The 17643-nt window shown below is 47.0% G+C and overlaps 1 protein-coding gene across 2 annotated transcripts in view; it reads left to right on the top strand.

Annotated features, from left to right (window-relative positions):
* Window positions 1–15881, top strand: part of ccdc28a (coiled-coil domain containing 28A) — a 50558-nt gene extending 34677 nt beyond the window's left edge. Inside the window, exons 3-6 of one of the 2 annotated variants that reach the window (XM_063055161.1) lie at window positions 694–857; window positions 5804–5958; window positions 14013–14035; window positions 15424–15881. In XM_063055161.1, coding sequence (XP_062911231.1) covers window positions 694–857; window positions 5804–5958; window positions 14013–14035; window positions 15424–15478 — 397 coding nt within the window. In that variant the 3' untranslated portion in view covers window positions 15479–15881. Of the gene's footprint in view, window positions 1–693; window positions 858–5803; window positions 5959–8586; window positions 8684–14012; window positions 14036–15423 lie in introns of those variants that run through there. The other variant, XM_063055162.1, reaches the window with a different exon arrangement.
* Window positions 15882–17643: the final 1762 nt, after the last annotated feature.

Genomic DNA, 17643 nt, shown 5'->3' with positions numbered 1-17643 from the left:
GCAAATCTTCTCCATACTCTATCAATCTTACTGATATCTTTCCTGTAGGTTGGTGAGTAGAACTGTATGTAATACTCCAAATTTGGCCTCACCAACATCTTATACAACTTCAACATAATATCCCAACTCCTGCACTCAATATTTTGATGATCAAGGCCAATGTGCCAAAAGCTTTCTTTACGATCTTATCCACCTTCGAGGTCACTTTCAAAGAACTAATAAACTTATAATTGCAATAACAATAAATGAATAGAAAAGTGATGCCACTTCCAATGAATTATGGATCCGTATTCCCATATCCCTTTGTTCTACCACACTTTTCAGTGCCCTACTACTCAGTGTGTTTGTCCTCCCAAAGTGCAACACCTCACACTTGTCTGCATTAACTTCCATCTGTCATTTATTAGCCTCTTTTCTAGGGTAAAATGTTATAAAGTAATGAAGAAATCAATCAAGATTTGTTTTGGTTTCTGAAGAGGTTATTAATTTTCCTTGGCATTCACGATGTGTAGTATCTGATAGCTTTAGATTGAACACAGAATTATTGCACTTTCAAGTCTCAAAGGGAGAAGGTCAGGTCACACAGCAGGACCCCACAGTGTGGAGCAGGTGTCCTGAAGAACACATTGTGTAGACCCTAGTTGTCTGCTTTAAATCACCCTGACTCTGACTTCTGTTTCTTCTGTAACTCAGGGTTGTTATAGAGAAGCCTAAACCACAGACTTCAGCTGGAAAGAGCACCCAGTCGGCCCCCATCCAGCATTCCTTCCTCACCGATGTGTCTGATGTGAAAGAGATGGAGAGAGGACTGCTCAGCCTCCTGAACGACTTCCACTCTGGAAAGCTTCAAGCGTTTGGTAAAAGGCCTCTTCTGTCTGGTTAGAAGGTTCTTGTCCAAAGTACAGCCTGGGTCTCATTGCCTCAGCTCTGAAGCTGATGGCACAAAGCACACGGAGTTGAGTTACTTTGCTGTTCTTTCCTTCAATTAACATCTGCATTTCTCAGTGCAGCTGAACCCAACACACATCACCATCCCCGTTTGTCATGTGTTGTAGTACACCTCACCTCACTCTTCTCTTCATGGTAATGTTGACTTAGGAAAGATATAAATAAGATTGAAAGAGTACGGGGAAAATGTACAAATATGTTGCCAGGACTAGAGGACCTGAATAGGTTAGAACTTTATTCCCTGACGTGTAGGAGAATGAGCGGAGATTTGATAGAGGTATACAAAATTAGGAGGGCTACAGATCAGGTAAATGCAAGCAGGCTTTTTCCATTGAGGCTAGAACTGGAGGTCATGGGTTAAGGATGAAGAGTGAAACATCTAAGGGGAAACTTCTTCACTCGGAGGGTGGTGAGAGCGTGGAACAAACTGCTAGCGGGAGTGCTGGATGCAGGTTCAATTTCATTTTGATATGTACCTGGATGTGAGGGATAGGAAGGGCTATAGTCCAGGTGCAGATGGATGAGACTATGCAGATTAATAGTTCATCACAGACTAGGTGGGTCAGAAGGCCTGTATCTGTGCTGTAACACTCAATGAGTCTATGTGGCCCCTGGGCTTCTGGTGCCATGCAAATGTCCAGTTTTCATCTACGCAAGATAGAATTAAGTTACAAGATAATGTGTGTACAATGCCCGCCTTTACAGAGCTCCCATTCATGGGTTTCCCATTACTCTTTGGCTCAGTCTAAGGCACTATGATAACTCCACCATGCTGTGACTGGTAATTGTAGACTTAAACAGCTGGGAAACAGGCCCTTTAGTTCAACTTGTCCATGCTGACTGAGGTGCTCACCTAAGATAAAGTCATAGCGTCATACAGCATGGAAACAGGCCTTACATTCCAACCAGTTCGTGCTAACCAAGCTAGTCCCATTTCACTGCATTTGGCCCAGCCTTTCCTGTCTATGTATTTAACCAAATATTGTTTGAATGTTGTTATTGTACCCATCTCAATCACTTTCTCTAGCAGCTCATTCCATATACACAGCACTCTCTGCGTGACGAAGTTGCTCCTCAGGTCCCTTTTAACTCTTTCTGCTCTCACCTTAAACCTGTGCCCTCTAGGTATTGATTCCCTCTTCATAAGGAAAAGAATTATGCATTCATCCTACTTAAGCCCCTCATTAGTTTATAGACCTCTGTAACATCATCTCTCAGACTCAAAGTCCCAGTCTGTCTACCCTCTCGGTGTCAAAGGTCCCGGCCTGTCCAGCCTCTCAGTGTCAAAGGTCCCAGCCTGTCCAGCCTCTCAGTGTCAAAGTCCCGGCCTGTCCAGCCTCTCAGTGTCAAAGTCCCGGCCTGTCCAGTCTCTCAGTGTCAAGTCCCAGCCTGTCCAGCCTCTCAGTCTCAAGTCCCAACCTGTCCAGTCTCTCAGTGTCAAAGTCCCGGCCTGTCCAGCCTCTCAGTGTCAAGTCCCAGCCTGTCCAGCCTCTCAGTGTCAGTCCCAGCCTGTCCAGCCTCTCAGTGTCAAGTCCCAGCCTGTCCAGCCTCTCAGTGTCAGTCCCGGCCTGTCCAGCCTCTCAGTGTCAAAGGTCCCGGCCTGTCCAGCCTCTCAGTGTCAAGTCCCAGCCTGTCCAGCCTCTCAGTGTCAAAGTCCCAGCCTGTCCAGCCTCTCAGTGTCAAAGTCCCGGCCTGTCCAGCCTCTCAGTGTCAAAGGTCCCGGCCTGTCCAGCCTCTCAGTGTCAAAGTCCCGGCCTGTCCAGCCTCTCAGTGTCAAGTCCCAGCCTGTCTAGTTTCTCAGTGTCAAGTCCCAGCCTGTCCAGCCTCTCAGTGTCAAAGGTCCCGGCCTGTCCGGCCTCTCAGTGTCTAGTCCCAGCCTGTCCAGCCTCTCAGTGTCGAAGTCCCAGCCTGTCCAGCCTCTCAGTCTCAAGTCCCAGCCTGTCCAGCCTCTCAGTGTCAAAGTCCCGGCCTGTCCAGCCTCTCAGTGTCAAAGGTCCCAGCCTGTCCAGCCTCTCAGTGTCAAAGTCCCGGCCTGTCCAGTCTCTCAGTGTCAATGTCCCGGCCTGTCCAGTCTCTCAGTGTCAAAGGTCCCAGCCTGTCCAGCCTCTCAGTGTCAAAGTCCCGGCCTGTCCAGTCTCTCAGTGTCAAAGGTCCCAGCCTGTCCAGCCTCTCAGTGTCAAAGTCCCGGCCTGTCCAGTCTCTCAGTGTCAAAGCCCCGCCCTGTCCAGCCTCTCAGTGTCAAAGTCCCAGCCTGTCCAGTCTCTCAGTGTCAAAGCCCCAGCCTGTCCAGCCTCTCAGTGTCAAAGTCCCAGCCTGTCCAGCCTCTCAGTGTCAAAGTCCCAGCCTGTCCAGCCTCTCAGTGTCAAGTCCCAGCCTGTCCAGCCTCTCAGTTTCATAGTCCCAGCCTGTCCAGCCTCTCAGTCTCAAGTCCCAGCCTGTCCAGCCCCAGCCTGTCCAGTCTCTCAGGTCAAAGGTCCCGGCCTGTCCAGCCTCTCAGTCTCAAGTCCCAGCCTGTCCAGCCTCTCAGTGTCAAAGTCCCGGCCTGTCCAGCCTCTCAGTGTCAAAGTCCCAGCCTGTCCAGCCTCTCAGTGTCAAAGTCCCGGCCTGTCCAGTCTCTCAGTGTCAAGTCCCAGCCTGTCCAGCCTCTCAGTCTCAAGTCCCAACCTGTCCAGTCTCTCAGTGTCAAAGGTCCCAGCCTGTCCAGTCTCTCAGTGTCAAGTCCCAGCCTGTCCAGCCCCAGCCTGTCCAGTCTCTCAGGTCAAAGGTCCCGGCCTGTCCAGCCTCTCAGTGTCAAGTCCCAGCCTGTCCAGCCTCTCAGTGTCAAAGTCCCGGCCTGTCCAGCCTCTCAGTGTCAAAGGTCCCAGCCTGTCCAGCCTCTCAGTCTCAAGTCCCAGCCTGTCCAGCCCCAGCCTGTCCAGTCTCTCAGGTCAAAGGTCCCGGCCTGTCCAGCCTCTCAGTCTCAAGTCCCAGCCTGTCCAGCCTCTCAGTTTCAAAGTCCCGGCCTGTCCAGCCTCTCAGTGTCAAAGTCCCGGCCTGTCCAGCCTCTCAGTGTCAAAGTCCCAGCCTGTCCAGCCTCTCAGTCTCAAGTCCCAACCTGTCCAGTCTCTCAGTGTCAAAGGTCCCAGCCTGTCCAGCCTCTCAGTGTCAAGTCCCAGCCTGTCCAGCCTCTCAGTGTCAGTCCCGGCCTGTCCAGCCTCTCAGTGTCAAAGGTCCCGGCCTGTCCAGCCTCTCAGTGTCAAAGTCCCAGCCTGTCCAGCCTCTCAGTGTCAAAGTCCCGGCCTGTCCAGCCTCTCAGTGTCAAAGGTCCCGGCCTGTCCAGCCTCTCAGTGTCAAAGTCCCGGCCTGTCCAGTCTCTCAGTGTCAAAGTCCCGGCCTGTCCAGCCTCTCAGTGTCAAGTCCCAGCCTGTCCAGCCTCTCAGTGTCAAAGTCCCAGCCTGTCCAGCCTCTCAGTGTCAAGTCCCAGCCTGTCCAGCCTCTCAGTGTCAAGTCCCAGCCTGTCCAGCCTCTCAGTTTCATAGTCCCAGCCTGTCCAGCCTCTCAGTCTCAAGTCCCAGCCTGTCCAGCCCCAGCCTGTCCAGTCTCTCAGGTCAAAGGTCCCGGCCTGTCCAGCCTCTCAGTCTCAAGTCCCAGCCTGTCCAGCCTCTCAGTGTCAAAGTCCCGGCCTGTCCAGCCTCTCAGTGTCAAAGTCCCGGCCTGTCCAGCCTCTCAGTGTCAAGTCCCAGCCTGTCCAGCCTCTCAGTGTCAAGTCCCAGCCTGTCCAGTCTCTCAGTGTCAAAGGTCCCAGCCTGTCCAGCCTCTCAGTGTCAAAGGTCCCAGCCTGTCCAGCCTCTCAGTGTTAAAGTCCCAGCCTGTCCAGCCTCTCAGTGTCCCGGCCTGTCCAGCCTCTCAGTGTCAAAGTCCCGGCCTGTCCAGCCGCCCAGTTGAGCAGGCTAGCATTGTGCTCCAATGAATAAAGCCCCAGCCTGTCCAACCTTTTCCAGTTACTCAGCCCTTGAGTCCTGGCAACATTCTTGTAAGTTGATAAATTCAATGTGGAACTTGGCAAAAGATACTGGACTATTGATTGCAATAGTTACAGCATCTGTGGTTACTGTGCAGCTTGCAGAATGGATTGTGAAATGGAGAGTGGTAGTGAAAGTGGATCGTGATTCATTTCTTCAGTGTCCTACAGAACAGTGTGTTATGACACAGTACAGGCCCTTTGACGCACAATTTTTTGCTAACCTTTTAACCTACTCCAAGATGAGTCTAATCCTCCCCTCCAACATATTTGTATCATCCATGTGCCTAAGAGTTTCATAGACACCCCTACCACCACCCCGGCAGAGTGCTCCACACACCCACCACTCTTGGTGTAAAGAACTTACCCCTGACACCCCCCTTATACTTTCCTTCAGTTACCTTAAAATCTTGCCCCCCTGGTATTAGCTGTTTCTGCCTGGGGTAAAGTCACTGGCTGTTCACTTGATCTATGCCTCTTATCATCTTGTACACCTCCATCAAGTCACGTCTCCAATGAGAAAGCCCCAGCTCATTCAACCAATCCTCATAAGACATGCTCTGTAATCCAGGCGCTCATCCTGGTAAGTTTCCCCTGCACCCCTCTCCAAAGTTTCTACATCTTCCTAATAATGAGCCAGTCAGAACTGAACACAGTATTCAACTGTGGTTTAACCAGAGTTTTACAGAGCTGCAACATTATCTTGTGGCTCTTGAGCTCAACTTATTCTCATTCCTTAAGGAATGAATGACTCCTCCTGTCTCCCAGTGTCCCACACATTGCCAATGCACCTGAGCTTCTACATCATCCTCTTTGCTTTTTAGAGATGCAGATTTATTTCCTCTGTCACTACAGGCAATGAGTGTTCCATCGAGCAGATGGAACACGTGCGTGAGATGCAAGAGAAGTTGGCACGCCTGCACTTTGACCTCTACAGTGACCTCGAAGAACCAGGGGACGAACATGGGAACATAGCTGTGGATGTGAACCTGGACAAACTACTGACCAACGTAAGTCCCGGTGCGAGCGGCCAGCACCAGTGAGTTTGGTAGCCAAGGGATGGGAGGAAAGGACTAAGAAGTATTGTACGTAGAGCATTATAGAATCATAGAGCACTTTGGCCCATCCATTCATGCTGAGCCATTAAACTACCTAGTCCCATTGTTCTGCACCAGGACTGTAGCCCTCCATATCCGTCCTATCCATGTACCTATCCAAATTCTGCTTCAATGTTGAAATCGAACCTTCATCCATCACCTCCGCTGGCAGCTGGTTCCACACTCTCACCATCCTCTGAGTGAAGGTGTTTCCCCTCATGTTCCCCTTAAATATTTCACCCTTAACCCATGACCTCTAGTTCTACTCTCACCTAACCTCAATGGAAAAAGCCTGCTTGCATGTACTCTATCTATACCTCTCATAATTTTGTGTACCACTATCAAATCTCCACTCCTTCTGCTACGCTCCAGGGACTGAAGTCCATGGGTAGGTGATCAGAACTGCACACAATACTCCAGATTTGACCTCAGCAACATCTTATGCAACTTCAATATAACATGCCAACTATGGAACTCAATATTTTGATTTTTGAAGGTTAATGTGCCAAAAAATTACCAGAACTTTACAGCTCAGTACAGGCTCTTCAGCCCATGATTTTATACTGATTTTAACTGATTTTAATCTAACGATTCCCTCCTATACAGCCCTCCATTTTTCTATCATCCATGTGCCTATCTAAGAGTTTCTTAAATGCCCCTAATGTATCTGCCTCTACCATCAACCCCGGCAGTGTGTTCCACTCACTGTGTAAAAAAAGCTCCCTCTGATATCTCTATACTATCCTCCGATTGCCTTAAAGTTATGCCTCCTTACTTTTGCCATTTCTGCCATGGGAAAAGTCTCTGGCTGTCCACTCTATCATCTTACACACCTCTATCAACTCACTTCTCATCTTCCTTCTCTCCAAAGAGAAAAGCTGTGGCTTACTCAACCTATCCTCATAAGCTAGTGTTCTCCAATCCAGGCAGCATCCGGTAAAACTCCTCTGCACCCTCCCTAAAGCTTCCACATCCTTCCTGTAATAAGGATATGGAGAGGGCAGTTGTATGGGGTTGAATGGGATCTGGGATCAGCCATGATGAAATATCAGAGTGGACTCAGTGGGCTGAATGGCCTAATTCTGCTCCTATGTCTTATGGTCGTATGGTCTAAAGCACTCGATGTAAAATGTCCAGAAGGACAGGGACTATGTGCTCATAGTGCAGTCAATATAGCAGTGGAATTGGGACAATTGACCTCAGTTCCCTTGGAGCAGGTATAAAAGAAACGATCTCTCCAGGTCCCGTTGCCAGAGACCATGACCAGAACTGTGAGATACTTGATTCGCTATGCTGCCCATTGGGGGGAGTGGTGCGTAGCAGTTAGCGTAACGCTATTACAGCACCAATGACCCAGGTTCAATCCCACCACTGTCAATAAGGGGTTTGTATGTTCTCTCTGTGGCCACCTGGCTTTCGACCAGGTGCTTCAGTTTGCTCCCACATCTCAAAAGCGTCCATGTTAGTAGTGTAATGGGTCCCATTGGTGTAATTGGGTGGCACAGGTTCTTTGGGCTGGAAGGGCCTGTTACCGTGCTATATTTCTAAATAAATAAAGAAAATGAACTCTGCTGTTATAAAACCCTGATGACTTTCTGAGAAGCAGCAATCTCTCACAGAGTTACACAACATGGAAGCAGGTCTTTCAGCCCAGCTCGTCCAAGCTAGTCCTAATTTCCCATATTTGACCACATCCCTCTAAATTTTTCTTAATATGTATACATGTCCAAAGTGCTTTTGGGCCCCATATCTAAGAAAAGATGTGCTGGCATTAGAGAGAGTCCAGAGGAGATTCACAAAAATGATCCCGGGAATGGAAAAATTAACATATGAGGAACATTTCATGGATCTGGGCCTATACATATTGTAGCCCAAAAGATTAGGGGAAAGAGATCTCATTGAAACCTATTGAATATCTAAAGGCTGACACTGTGGATGTGGAGGGGATGTTTCCAATAGTGGGAGATCTAGTACCAGAGGGCACATCCTCAGAATGGAAAGACATCCATTTAGAACAGAGATGAGGAGGAATTTCATTAGCCAGAGGGTAATGAATCTGTGGAATTCATTGCCTCAGACAGCTGTGCATGCCAAGTCATTAGATATACTTAAAGCCAAGGTTGATAGGTTCTTGACTAGTCAGGGTGTCAAATGTTATGGGGAGAAGGCAGGAGAATGGGGTTGAGAGGGATAATAAATTGGCCATGATGGAATAGGGGAGCAGAGTCGATGGACCAAATGGCCTAATTCTGCTCATGGTCTTAATACTGTTGTTGTACCTATTCAAGCAATTGCTCTGGCATCTGATTCCACATTGACATCGCTTTCCGCATGAAGAAATTGCTCATCGGGTACCTGTTAAACCTCACCCCCTCCACTTTAAACCAATGTCTCTAGTTTTTGATTCCCTTTCCCTGTGAAAAAGACTATGTGCATTCATTCTTTCTATATTCCTTTGTACCTTAATGTTCCTCTATGGTGTATGGGGTGTCCAGGGAGGGGTAGCATGTCTAGTGAAGGTGCTTATCATGTCCATTCTAGGACAGCTCATCTTTGGTTCCCACTGGACACTCGGCTCTCACCTGTGGCTCCAAGTAGCTGTTTGCATGCAACAGCGGCCACACCCCGGTAGTCCGCTTCGACAGGATGGCTGAACCAGGTAAGGAGCTGGCAGACCTCTTACTCTGAGGAGGCAGGAACATGCCTGTTCTTGCATGTGGAGTCAGGTCTGGTGGACTTAGCGGATGAGATCAACAGTGAGATCCAATGGCCAAAAAGACATTTGTGGAGGGCAAGGGGCATGGCAAGGCACAGAAGAAGTCATGGTTATTCACTGTAACCAAGGATGATTCCAGATGCGACAACTATCTGTACCACTGGACTTGGACTTCTGAGATCGAGAGAGCGGAACTGCCCCAATGCAACGGCTTTTCAACTTCAAAAACTCTCCTGTGAAGGTCTCCTATCACTGTTTGATACGATGGACAACCAACCATTGTTCCCCTTCAGTCTCTACAATAAATACAGCCCTTGCTGACTTCACCCTATAGCTCAGGCCCTCAATTCTCATAAATCTTACTTGCAGTTTGCAACTTCATAGAATTTGTTCTTATAACAGGGTAGCTAATACTGAACAAGATTCCCTGGGTGAAACTTCAAGTTATTGCACAGCTGTTAAATAGTATTCCAACTTCTATGCTGAGTGTCCTGACGGAGGAAAATTTACAAGGATGTTGCTGTGACTTGAGAACCTGAGTTATAGGCAAAGGTTAAATAGCTTTGGACATTATTCCCTAGAGTTTAGGAGAATGAGGAGAGACTTGATAGAATATACAAAATTATGAAAAATATAGATAGGATAAGGTAAATGTAAGCAGACTTTTTCTACTGAGGTTGGGTGAGACTAGAAATAGAAGTCATCAGTTAAGGGTGAAAGGTGAAATGTTTAAGGAAACCTGAGGGGGCAGCTTCTTCACACTGAGGGTGGGGTAAGAATGTCAAACGAGCTGTCAATGGAAATGGTAGATGTGGGTTTGATTTCAACATTTAAGAGAACTTTGGATAGGTACATGGATAGGAGTGGTTTGGAGGGCTGTGGTCCGGGTGCATAATGATGGGACTAGGCAGAATAATAATTTGGCATGGACTAGATGGGCCAAAGGGCCTGTTTCTGTGCTGTAGCGTTCTATGCCTCTGATGGCCAGCATACTAAAACACGAGAGATTTTGCAGGTTGAGCATACTGAAGGCCTTCCTCACTACCATGGATACCTGTGATGCCACTTTCACATCCTTGTTTGGTCTTTGCCTTCAGGTGATTCCATGCTGGGTTTACTATGAGCTAGAAGCCACTGATTTGATACACCCCACTGCAATGAATTGAAAAATTCACTGTCCATGGCAACGGTTACTTCCATGTGGCTAGTTGAAACTTTTTGAAATTAGTGTCCAGGTCCGGTAGGCAGCGCCTTGCATCAGCCATGCACTGGTTCCTTGTCCCTCAGACCCCGAGTGGAAAAGGAGTTGGGTGGTACACACAAGAGATTGTGCAGGTGCTGAAAATCCAAATGAACAAGCTTCATCACTTGTAGAAAACAGTTAGAGTCATGCACACTAATGTTTGCCTTAACCCCCACTATGATTTATTGAGGTCAGGGCACAAAGACTGGGTAATAAATCACAGCTGTGCATCACTGCTCACATTTAAACTGATTATAGTGACTAATCACAGTTCTGTGTAATGTGTTGACTATTGCCCTGATACGTCTCATTCCTGTTGGGGATTTTAGTTATTTCTGTCAACCCTAGGCACTCTTGCATAGTGAATGGACTCGTATTTTTGCTCATACTAAGACCATAAGACACAAATAAGCCTTTTGACCCATCAAATCTGCTCTGCCCATCCATCATGGCTGATTTATTATCCATTTCAACCCCATTCTCCTGCCTTCTCCCCATAACCTTTGATGCCTTGACTTACCAAAAACCAATCAACCTTGGTTTTAAACATATTAAATGACTGGGTCTTCATAGCAGATCCTTGCAATGAATTCCACAGATTCATTGCCCTCTGCCTAAAGAAGTTCCTTTTCAACTCTGTTCTCTCTGTTCTGAGCCTATATGCAATGGTCCTAGACCCCCCCTACTATAGGAAACATCCTCTCCACATCCACTCTGTCTACGTCTTTCAATACTCAATAGGTTTCATTGAGATCCCTCCCCCCATTCTTCTAAACTCCAGCAAGTACAGCCCCAGAGCCATCAAATGCTCCTTGTATGTTAACCCTTTAATTCCCAGCAGTCTCATGAACATCCTCTGAACCCTTTCCAATGTGAGTACATCTTTTTTTAGAAAAGGGACCTAAAACTGTTCTCAATTCTTCAAGAGAAGTCTGACCAATACCTTATAAAGCCTCAGCATCACATCCTGCACAAGGACTCCCAAGTTCCTTTGCACTTCTGATTTTTGAATTTTCTCCTTGTTTAGAAAACAATCCACACCTTCATTTCTTCTGCCAAAGTGCATGGCATACACTTCACTACACTATATTCCAATTGCCACTTCTTTGCCCATTTTCTCCATTTGTCCTGCAGACTCTCTGCTTCCTCAATACTACCTATCCTTCCAACTATCTTTGTACTGTCTACAAGCCACAAAGCCATCAATTCTGTCATCCAAATTGTTCACCTTAACGTGAAAAGAAGCAGTCCCAACACAGACCCTTGCAGAACACCATTTATCACTAGCAGCCAACCCCATTCTTTGTCTCCTGATAATCAGGCAATGCTCTATCCATGCTAGTATCTTTCCTGTAATACCACGGGTTCTTGTTAAACAGCCTTATGTGCGACATCTTGTCAGAGACCTTCTGAATATACAAGTAAACAACATCTATTGACTCTCCTTTGTCTATCCTACTTGTTATTTCCTCAAATAATTCCAACAAATTAGTCAAGTAAGATTTCCTTTTTAGAAAACCATGTTAACTTTGGCGAACTTTACTATGTGCCTCCAAGTACCCCAAAACCTCATCCTTAATAATGGACTCTCAACCACTAAGGTATACTAACTGGCTTACTCTGCTATTCCACCTCCCTCCATTCTTAAAGAGTAGAATAATACTTGTAATTTCCAGTTCTCTGGAACAACTCCAGAATCCAGTGATTCTTGAAAGGTAATTACTAATGGCTCCACAATCTCTTCAGCTACCTCTTTCAGAATCCTGGGGCATGGGCCATCTGGTCTAGGTGAGTTACCCACCTTCTGACCATTCAGCTTCCCAAGCATCATCTCCTTAGTAAGTGGCAACTAAACCCTCTTCTGCCCCCTGGCACTCTTGAATTTCTGGCATACTGCTAATCTCTTCCATAGTGAAAACTGACACAAAATACTTATTAAGTTCATCCTTCATTTCTTTGTCTCCCATTACTATCTCTCCAGTATAACTTTCCACCACTCTCACCTCTCATTTACACTTTATATATCAAAAAATTTTTGGTATCCTCTTTTATATTATTAGCTAGCTTAGCATTATTTCATCTTTTCTTTCCTTATGGCTTTTTAGTTGCCTGATGTTGCTTTTCAAAAGCTTCACAGTTCTCCAACTTCCTGTTGTTTTTTGCTATATTATATACCCTTTATTTCGCTTTTGTGCTGTCTTTGACTTCCCCTGTCAGCCACAGTTGCCTCGTCCTCCCTTCAGAATACTCTTTCATCTTTGGGATGGATCTATCCTGCGCCTTCCAAATTGCCCCCAGAAACTCCAGCCATTGCTGGTCTGCCATCATCCCTGCTTGTTTCCCCTACCAATTAATTTTGGCCATCTCTCTCTTGCCTCTGTATTTCCCTTTACTCCACTGTAATACTGACTTTATCTTCTTCTCAAACTGGAAAAGGAATTCTATAGTATTATGATCACTGCCTAGCTTGTTGTACTGGGAGTAATCCAGGAATTACTGCCTTGGAGGTCCTGCTCTTCAGTCTCTTCCCTAAATCCCTATACTCAGTGCACAGGACCTCTTACCCCTTTCTACCTACGTCAATGGTGCCAATGTGCACTGCAACCTCTGGCTTCTCAGCCTCCCTCTTGAGAAACTTCTGCTGTCGCTCTGGAATATCCTGAACCCGAGCACCTGGGAGGCAACACACCACCTTGGCTTCTCTTTCACAGCCAAAAACTCCGATGTCTGTGCCCCTAACTATCAGGTCTCCTATCACTATTGCTCTGCCTGAATTTACCCCACCTGCTGAGCCTCAGTGCCGGCCTCTGTGCCACAGGCTTGGTTCTTGCTGCTGTGCCCTGATGGGTTATTCTGCGCCCCCGCCTCCCCGAGCAGTACCAGGGCCACAGGGAAGCCCGGCACTGACTGGTTACTCCCCTTGCTTCTCCTGATAGTCAACCATCTACTACCTGAAGCCTGTACTCTGAATGTGACCACCTCAATAAAATACTTAACTATGAAATTTTCCGCTTGCTGGCTGGTCCTAAGAACATCCAGCTCAGTTCCTTGAACTGGTCAGTCAGGAGCTGAAGTTGAAGTTAAGAACTTACAAAATAGCTTTGCAGCATCCATAGGAAGAAGCACAGTCCTGGCGAAGGGTCTCGGCCCGAAACGTGGATTGTGCTTCTTCCTATGGATGCTGTCTGGCCTGCTGCGTTCCACCAGCATTTTGTGTGCTTGAATTTCCAGCATTTGCAGATTTCCTTGTGTTTGCATTTACAAAATAGCTTTATTTGTTTCCTGTACATTGAAACATACAACAAAATGCGCCATTTGTATCTAATAAAATCAGCGAGGATTGTGCTGGGGGCAGCCCACAAGTGTGGCCGTGCATAGCATGCCCACAACTCACCAACCTTAACCCTAGTGCCTTTGGGATGTGGGAGGGAGCTGCAGCATACAGAGGAAACCCAAACAGTCGTGGGGAGAATGTACAAACTCTTTACAGACAGTGGCGGGAATTGAACCCCGATCATGATGCTAACCACTATGCTACCATTCTGTATCATGCAGAATGTTCTAATTCTCACAGCAACCTGGATGCTCCTACTAATCTCGAACCGATCAACCTCTTCTTTAAAAATTCCCAATGATTTACCCTCCATAACCATCTGTGGCAAGGAATTCCACAGATTCACCACCCTCTGGCTAAGGAAATTCTTCCTCTTCTCTGTTCTAAGAGAAGATCCTTGCACTCTGAGGCTGTGCCCCCTGGTCCTATGATCCCCAATATAGAAAACATTTGTCTCCACACCCACTCTATCTAGCCCTTTCCATATTCAGTAGGTTTCAATGAGATTCTAAACTCCCATTGAGTATAGGCCCAGAGCCATCAAATGCCATTTGAGTCCCTTACCAGCCACTAAATGATTTACAGCTGTTAGTGAGATATTGATTGTATCATGAATTGTGCAAAAGAGCTCTTTAATTCATCTTCTGTAATCAGGCATTTGTTCTCTTTTGCAGTTGGAGGAGTTGAGCTCTTCGATGTATCCTTCATCTGGTTAAAATTCTTGGAACTCTCTGGTGACAGTAGTAAACACATTTCAGAGTGGATTTATTATTGAAGTACATATATGCCACCATATACTGTACAATCCTGAGACTCATTTTCTTGTGGGCATACTCAGTAAATCCAAGAAACATATCGGAATCATTGAAAGACTGCACCCAACAGGACGGGCAACCAATGTGCAAATACAAAATGAGAATAAACTCATAACAATAAATAAATAAACAATTAATATTAAAAACATGAGAGCAAGGGTAGTGGCTCCATGTGTTACTACTACAGGGCGTGACAACCCTGCCTTACATGAGTCCTGGGCTCAGCTGGCTCCAGCTGACAGTACCCGGTATGGGCCCCTATCCAGGGTTACAGATCCCACTGCCTTATGGGTATCTTCGGGAGAAGAGAAGGCTAAGGAGTAAACCCTAAACAAATCCGGAGTGGAGCCCCTCAGGCAGTTGGATGACGTATCACATCACCTCCCGGCAGCTCCTGCAGCCAAGCTGATGCCAAATGTACTGCTTGGCATTCCTTTGGACCACATCCGCGAGGCCGAGAGGGGGATCTTGATGTCTGGGCAGCCCAGGATCTCTATATTCATCGCCCAGTTTTGTGCCCTGGAGAACCGGGCACATCCGTTGTCTGCTAGACAGACGGAGCCATTATTATTATTGAGAGCAAGAGCCCTTGAAAGTGAGTCCGTAGGTTGTGGGAACAGTTCATTGATGGGGCAAGTGAAGTTATCCATTCTGGTTTAAGACCCTGATGGCAGAGCAGTAATAACTGTTCCTGAACCTGGTGATGTGAGCCTTGAGGCTCCTGTATCTTCTTCCTGATGGCAGCAGGAAGAAGAGAGCATGGCCTGGGTGGTGGGAGTCCCTGATGATGGATGCTGCTTTCCTGCAACAGCACTCCGTGTAGATGTGCTGAATGGCTCAAGATTGTGTTCAGGGATAAGAACACAAAGGAAGTGTATTTCTGTACTGTCTTTGTTGAATTTAAGATGTGTCTAAGCACTTTAAAACTTGAAGTCTATAATTAAAGGTCAGTTAAGGTCATAGACTTATACAGCATGGAAACAGGCTGGTTAATTGGTCATTGTAAATTGTCCCGTGATTAGGTTAGGGTTAATTGAGTTTGCCAGGGATTGCTGGGGTGCTCTACACAGTACTGATCAGGGTTTCTACCAAAAACATTATCAGTTTCTTCTCCCCACCACATAGATGCTGAAGGACATTCCAATTCCCTTGTTGTCCACATAACGGGTGGTACCACAAGGTCAGGACAAGCTTTAAAAAGGCAGGGAGGGAAGGAGTATGAAACATGTACGCTGTTTGTTATTCACCCTTAATCCACCATATATACCAGTCAGAAATTGAACCTGGCTGATAATCAAGACGTCCCAAGAGCGTCCACCTCCTGAAGAAGGAAGCGGGGCCCACAAAATCAGCGCCACGCAAATACCAATGGACAGTTGTACTTGATAAAGTAGTGGCATGGTGTGCTATTATTATATCCTCTGTCCTCTGAGCTGCCTCTTGTTGGAAGTTCCCAAAAGAGTCCGCTGCACCCACCATTTACCACCACCGGTGCTGTGCTGGACTTCAGCACTTTGCTCTCCACAGTGGCTGGTCTTGGGGGAATGTGACCTGGCTGACTGGTGTCCCTGGCAATGTTATTTGTCCATGTTTCTGTTGAAAGGGGCCACTGCTGCCGGGGTGCTGAGCAAATGGTTCTAACAGCTTCCCTTCCTCTAGCTTGACTCTTGACTGGGTGTCAGAGCTCGACGGAAACTGATGGACCAAGGTTGTTTTATGGAAGGGACTGGGGGAAAGGTGATGGGAAGGAGGTAGATGGACAGCATCTGACAGAAACAGGAGCCTGCAGCTTCTCAACCTCACTCCCTGTGAGAACGCAATCTCAATCACAAAGGAAAATAAAAGTGCAATCACCCCATGGTATTTTGTGTTCAGTGAAAAACCTGACTCTGGACTTTCACTGGGGGTGAGGTTGAGAAGCTGCAGGCTCCTGTTTCTGTCAGATGCTGTCCATCTACCTCCCTCCCATCTCCTTACCCCCAGTCCCTTCAGTAGAACCACCTCAATCCATCAAGCCTGAGCACCCAGCTACTGGCAGGTGAAGAGTGACAACCTCAGGGTCACTGCTCTGTTTCTGACAGTTTGGACTGGAGGAGGATGGGAACAGAGACTGGGCTCAGTGCTCGATAACCTGCTTACTCTGTGCTTTGTTGCCTATAGTCCCAGAGTGCTTGCCCTGAGAGAGATGCTGTGGTCTGAATCAGGGAGTCGAGAAAGAGGCAGGGCAGGATGAGTGCAGGTGGGGAGGGAAACACACTCTGGTCCTGTTACCAGTGGTGAGAATGGTTCTCTGACCTTCACCACAATCAGCCGGCCAGTTATCTAACCAAATAAGATACAGGAGCACAATTAAATTCTGCTTCACCATTCGATTTTGGCTGATATATCAGCCCCCTAAACCACATTGTCAGTCAGTTTCAGTTCACTGTAGATGACATGAATGGCTGCTATTCCACTGGGAGAGATGGGGTGACAAATTCTGCTGTCCTCTACTTGAAGTGAGACCAACCCAGACAACAGTGGGTACTTAAGCAAGATGCAGAAAATACTGGAGGAACTCAGCAGATCAGGTAGCATAGGTGGAGGGGGATAAACAGTCAATGTTGTGGGCCAAGACCTGTCATCAGGACTGGAAAGGAAGGGGGCAGAAACCAAAGTAAGAATGTGGGAGGAGGGGGAGGATTACAAGCTGGCAGATAATGTTTTGGCCTGAGATTCTTCATCAGGACCTATAATGGTAAACCCTCTGGATCAGTATCCGAAGTCGGGGTGGGGTGGTGGGGGCGCGGAGCCGTGTCTCAGGCTTTCAGTTTTGTCTCCACTCTACACCTACCTGGGTCAGTGACTGTGTGATCCACCCAGGCAATGGTGATACAGGTGTCTGGTGCTCTGAGCGAGTTGGCTGCTTGTTGAACCAACTGTTGTTGAATCTTTTTTACCCAACCCACTGAGTATGCCCTGTTATTCACAGCACTTTAGTAGTGAGGGGGTTTGGTAGAAGGGGGCCCAGCTGCAGACTTCCTGTGGCTGTTATAGTATAATCCAAGCTTTATTGTACATGGTTGGTAATGTCCTTGTGTTTACACTCAATATTAGTGCAATGCAGATTACTCCCAGTCTACCCATTACATACGCAGAATGAGAGCGTATGTCTACACTGATATGGCCATTTGGTATTATGTACCAGTTTTAATTGTTTTTAGCATGGAGAATGTGGTCTGATTAAGACCAGCTCAGATGAAATAGAAGACAGTGGTCGTCTGGTATCTTGGCTTTTTTATCCTTTGTTCCGACAGACCAGTGAGAGGTTCTGTCCCTTCAAGCCAAAAGCCAGAGGACTGATTTTTAAAAATTACATCACTATTGTACAGTTAATCTCCCAGGGTGGAAGAGCTGGTAGTGATTACTGGATAAAAGTATGCAGCTATGTATGGTATGTGTACCAGTACCCACACTATGTATGACGTATTTACCAGTACCCACGCTATGT

Source organism: Mobula hypostoma, chromosome 8 (assembly GCF_963921235.1).
Source record: "Mobula hypostoma chromosome 8, sMobHyp1.1, whole genome shotgun sequence".
NCBI classification, from domain to species: domain Eukaryota; kingdom Metazoa; phylum Chordata; class Chondrichthyes; order Myliobatiformes; family Myliobatidae; genus Mobula; species Mobula hypostoma.
Note: the sequence above shows the minus strand (reverse complement) of the source record. Positions and strands in the feature narration are given on the sequence as shown.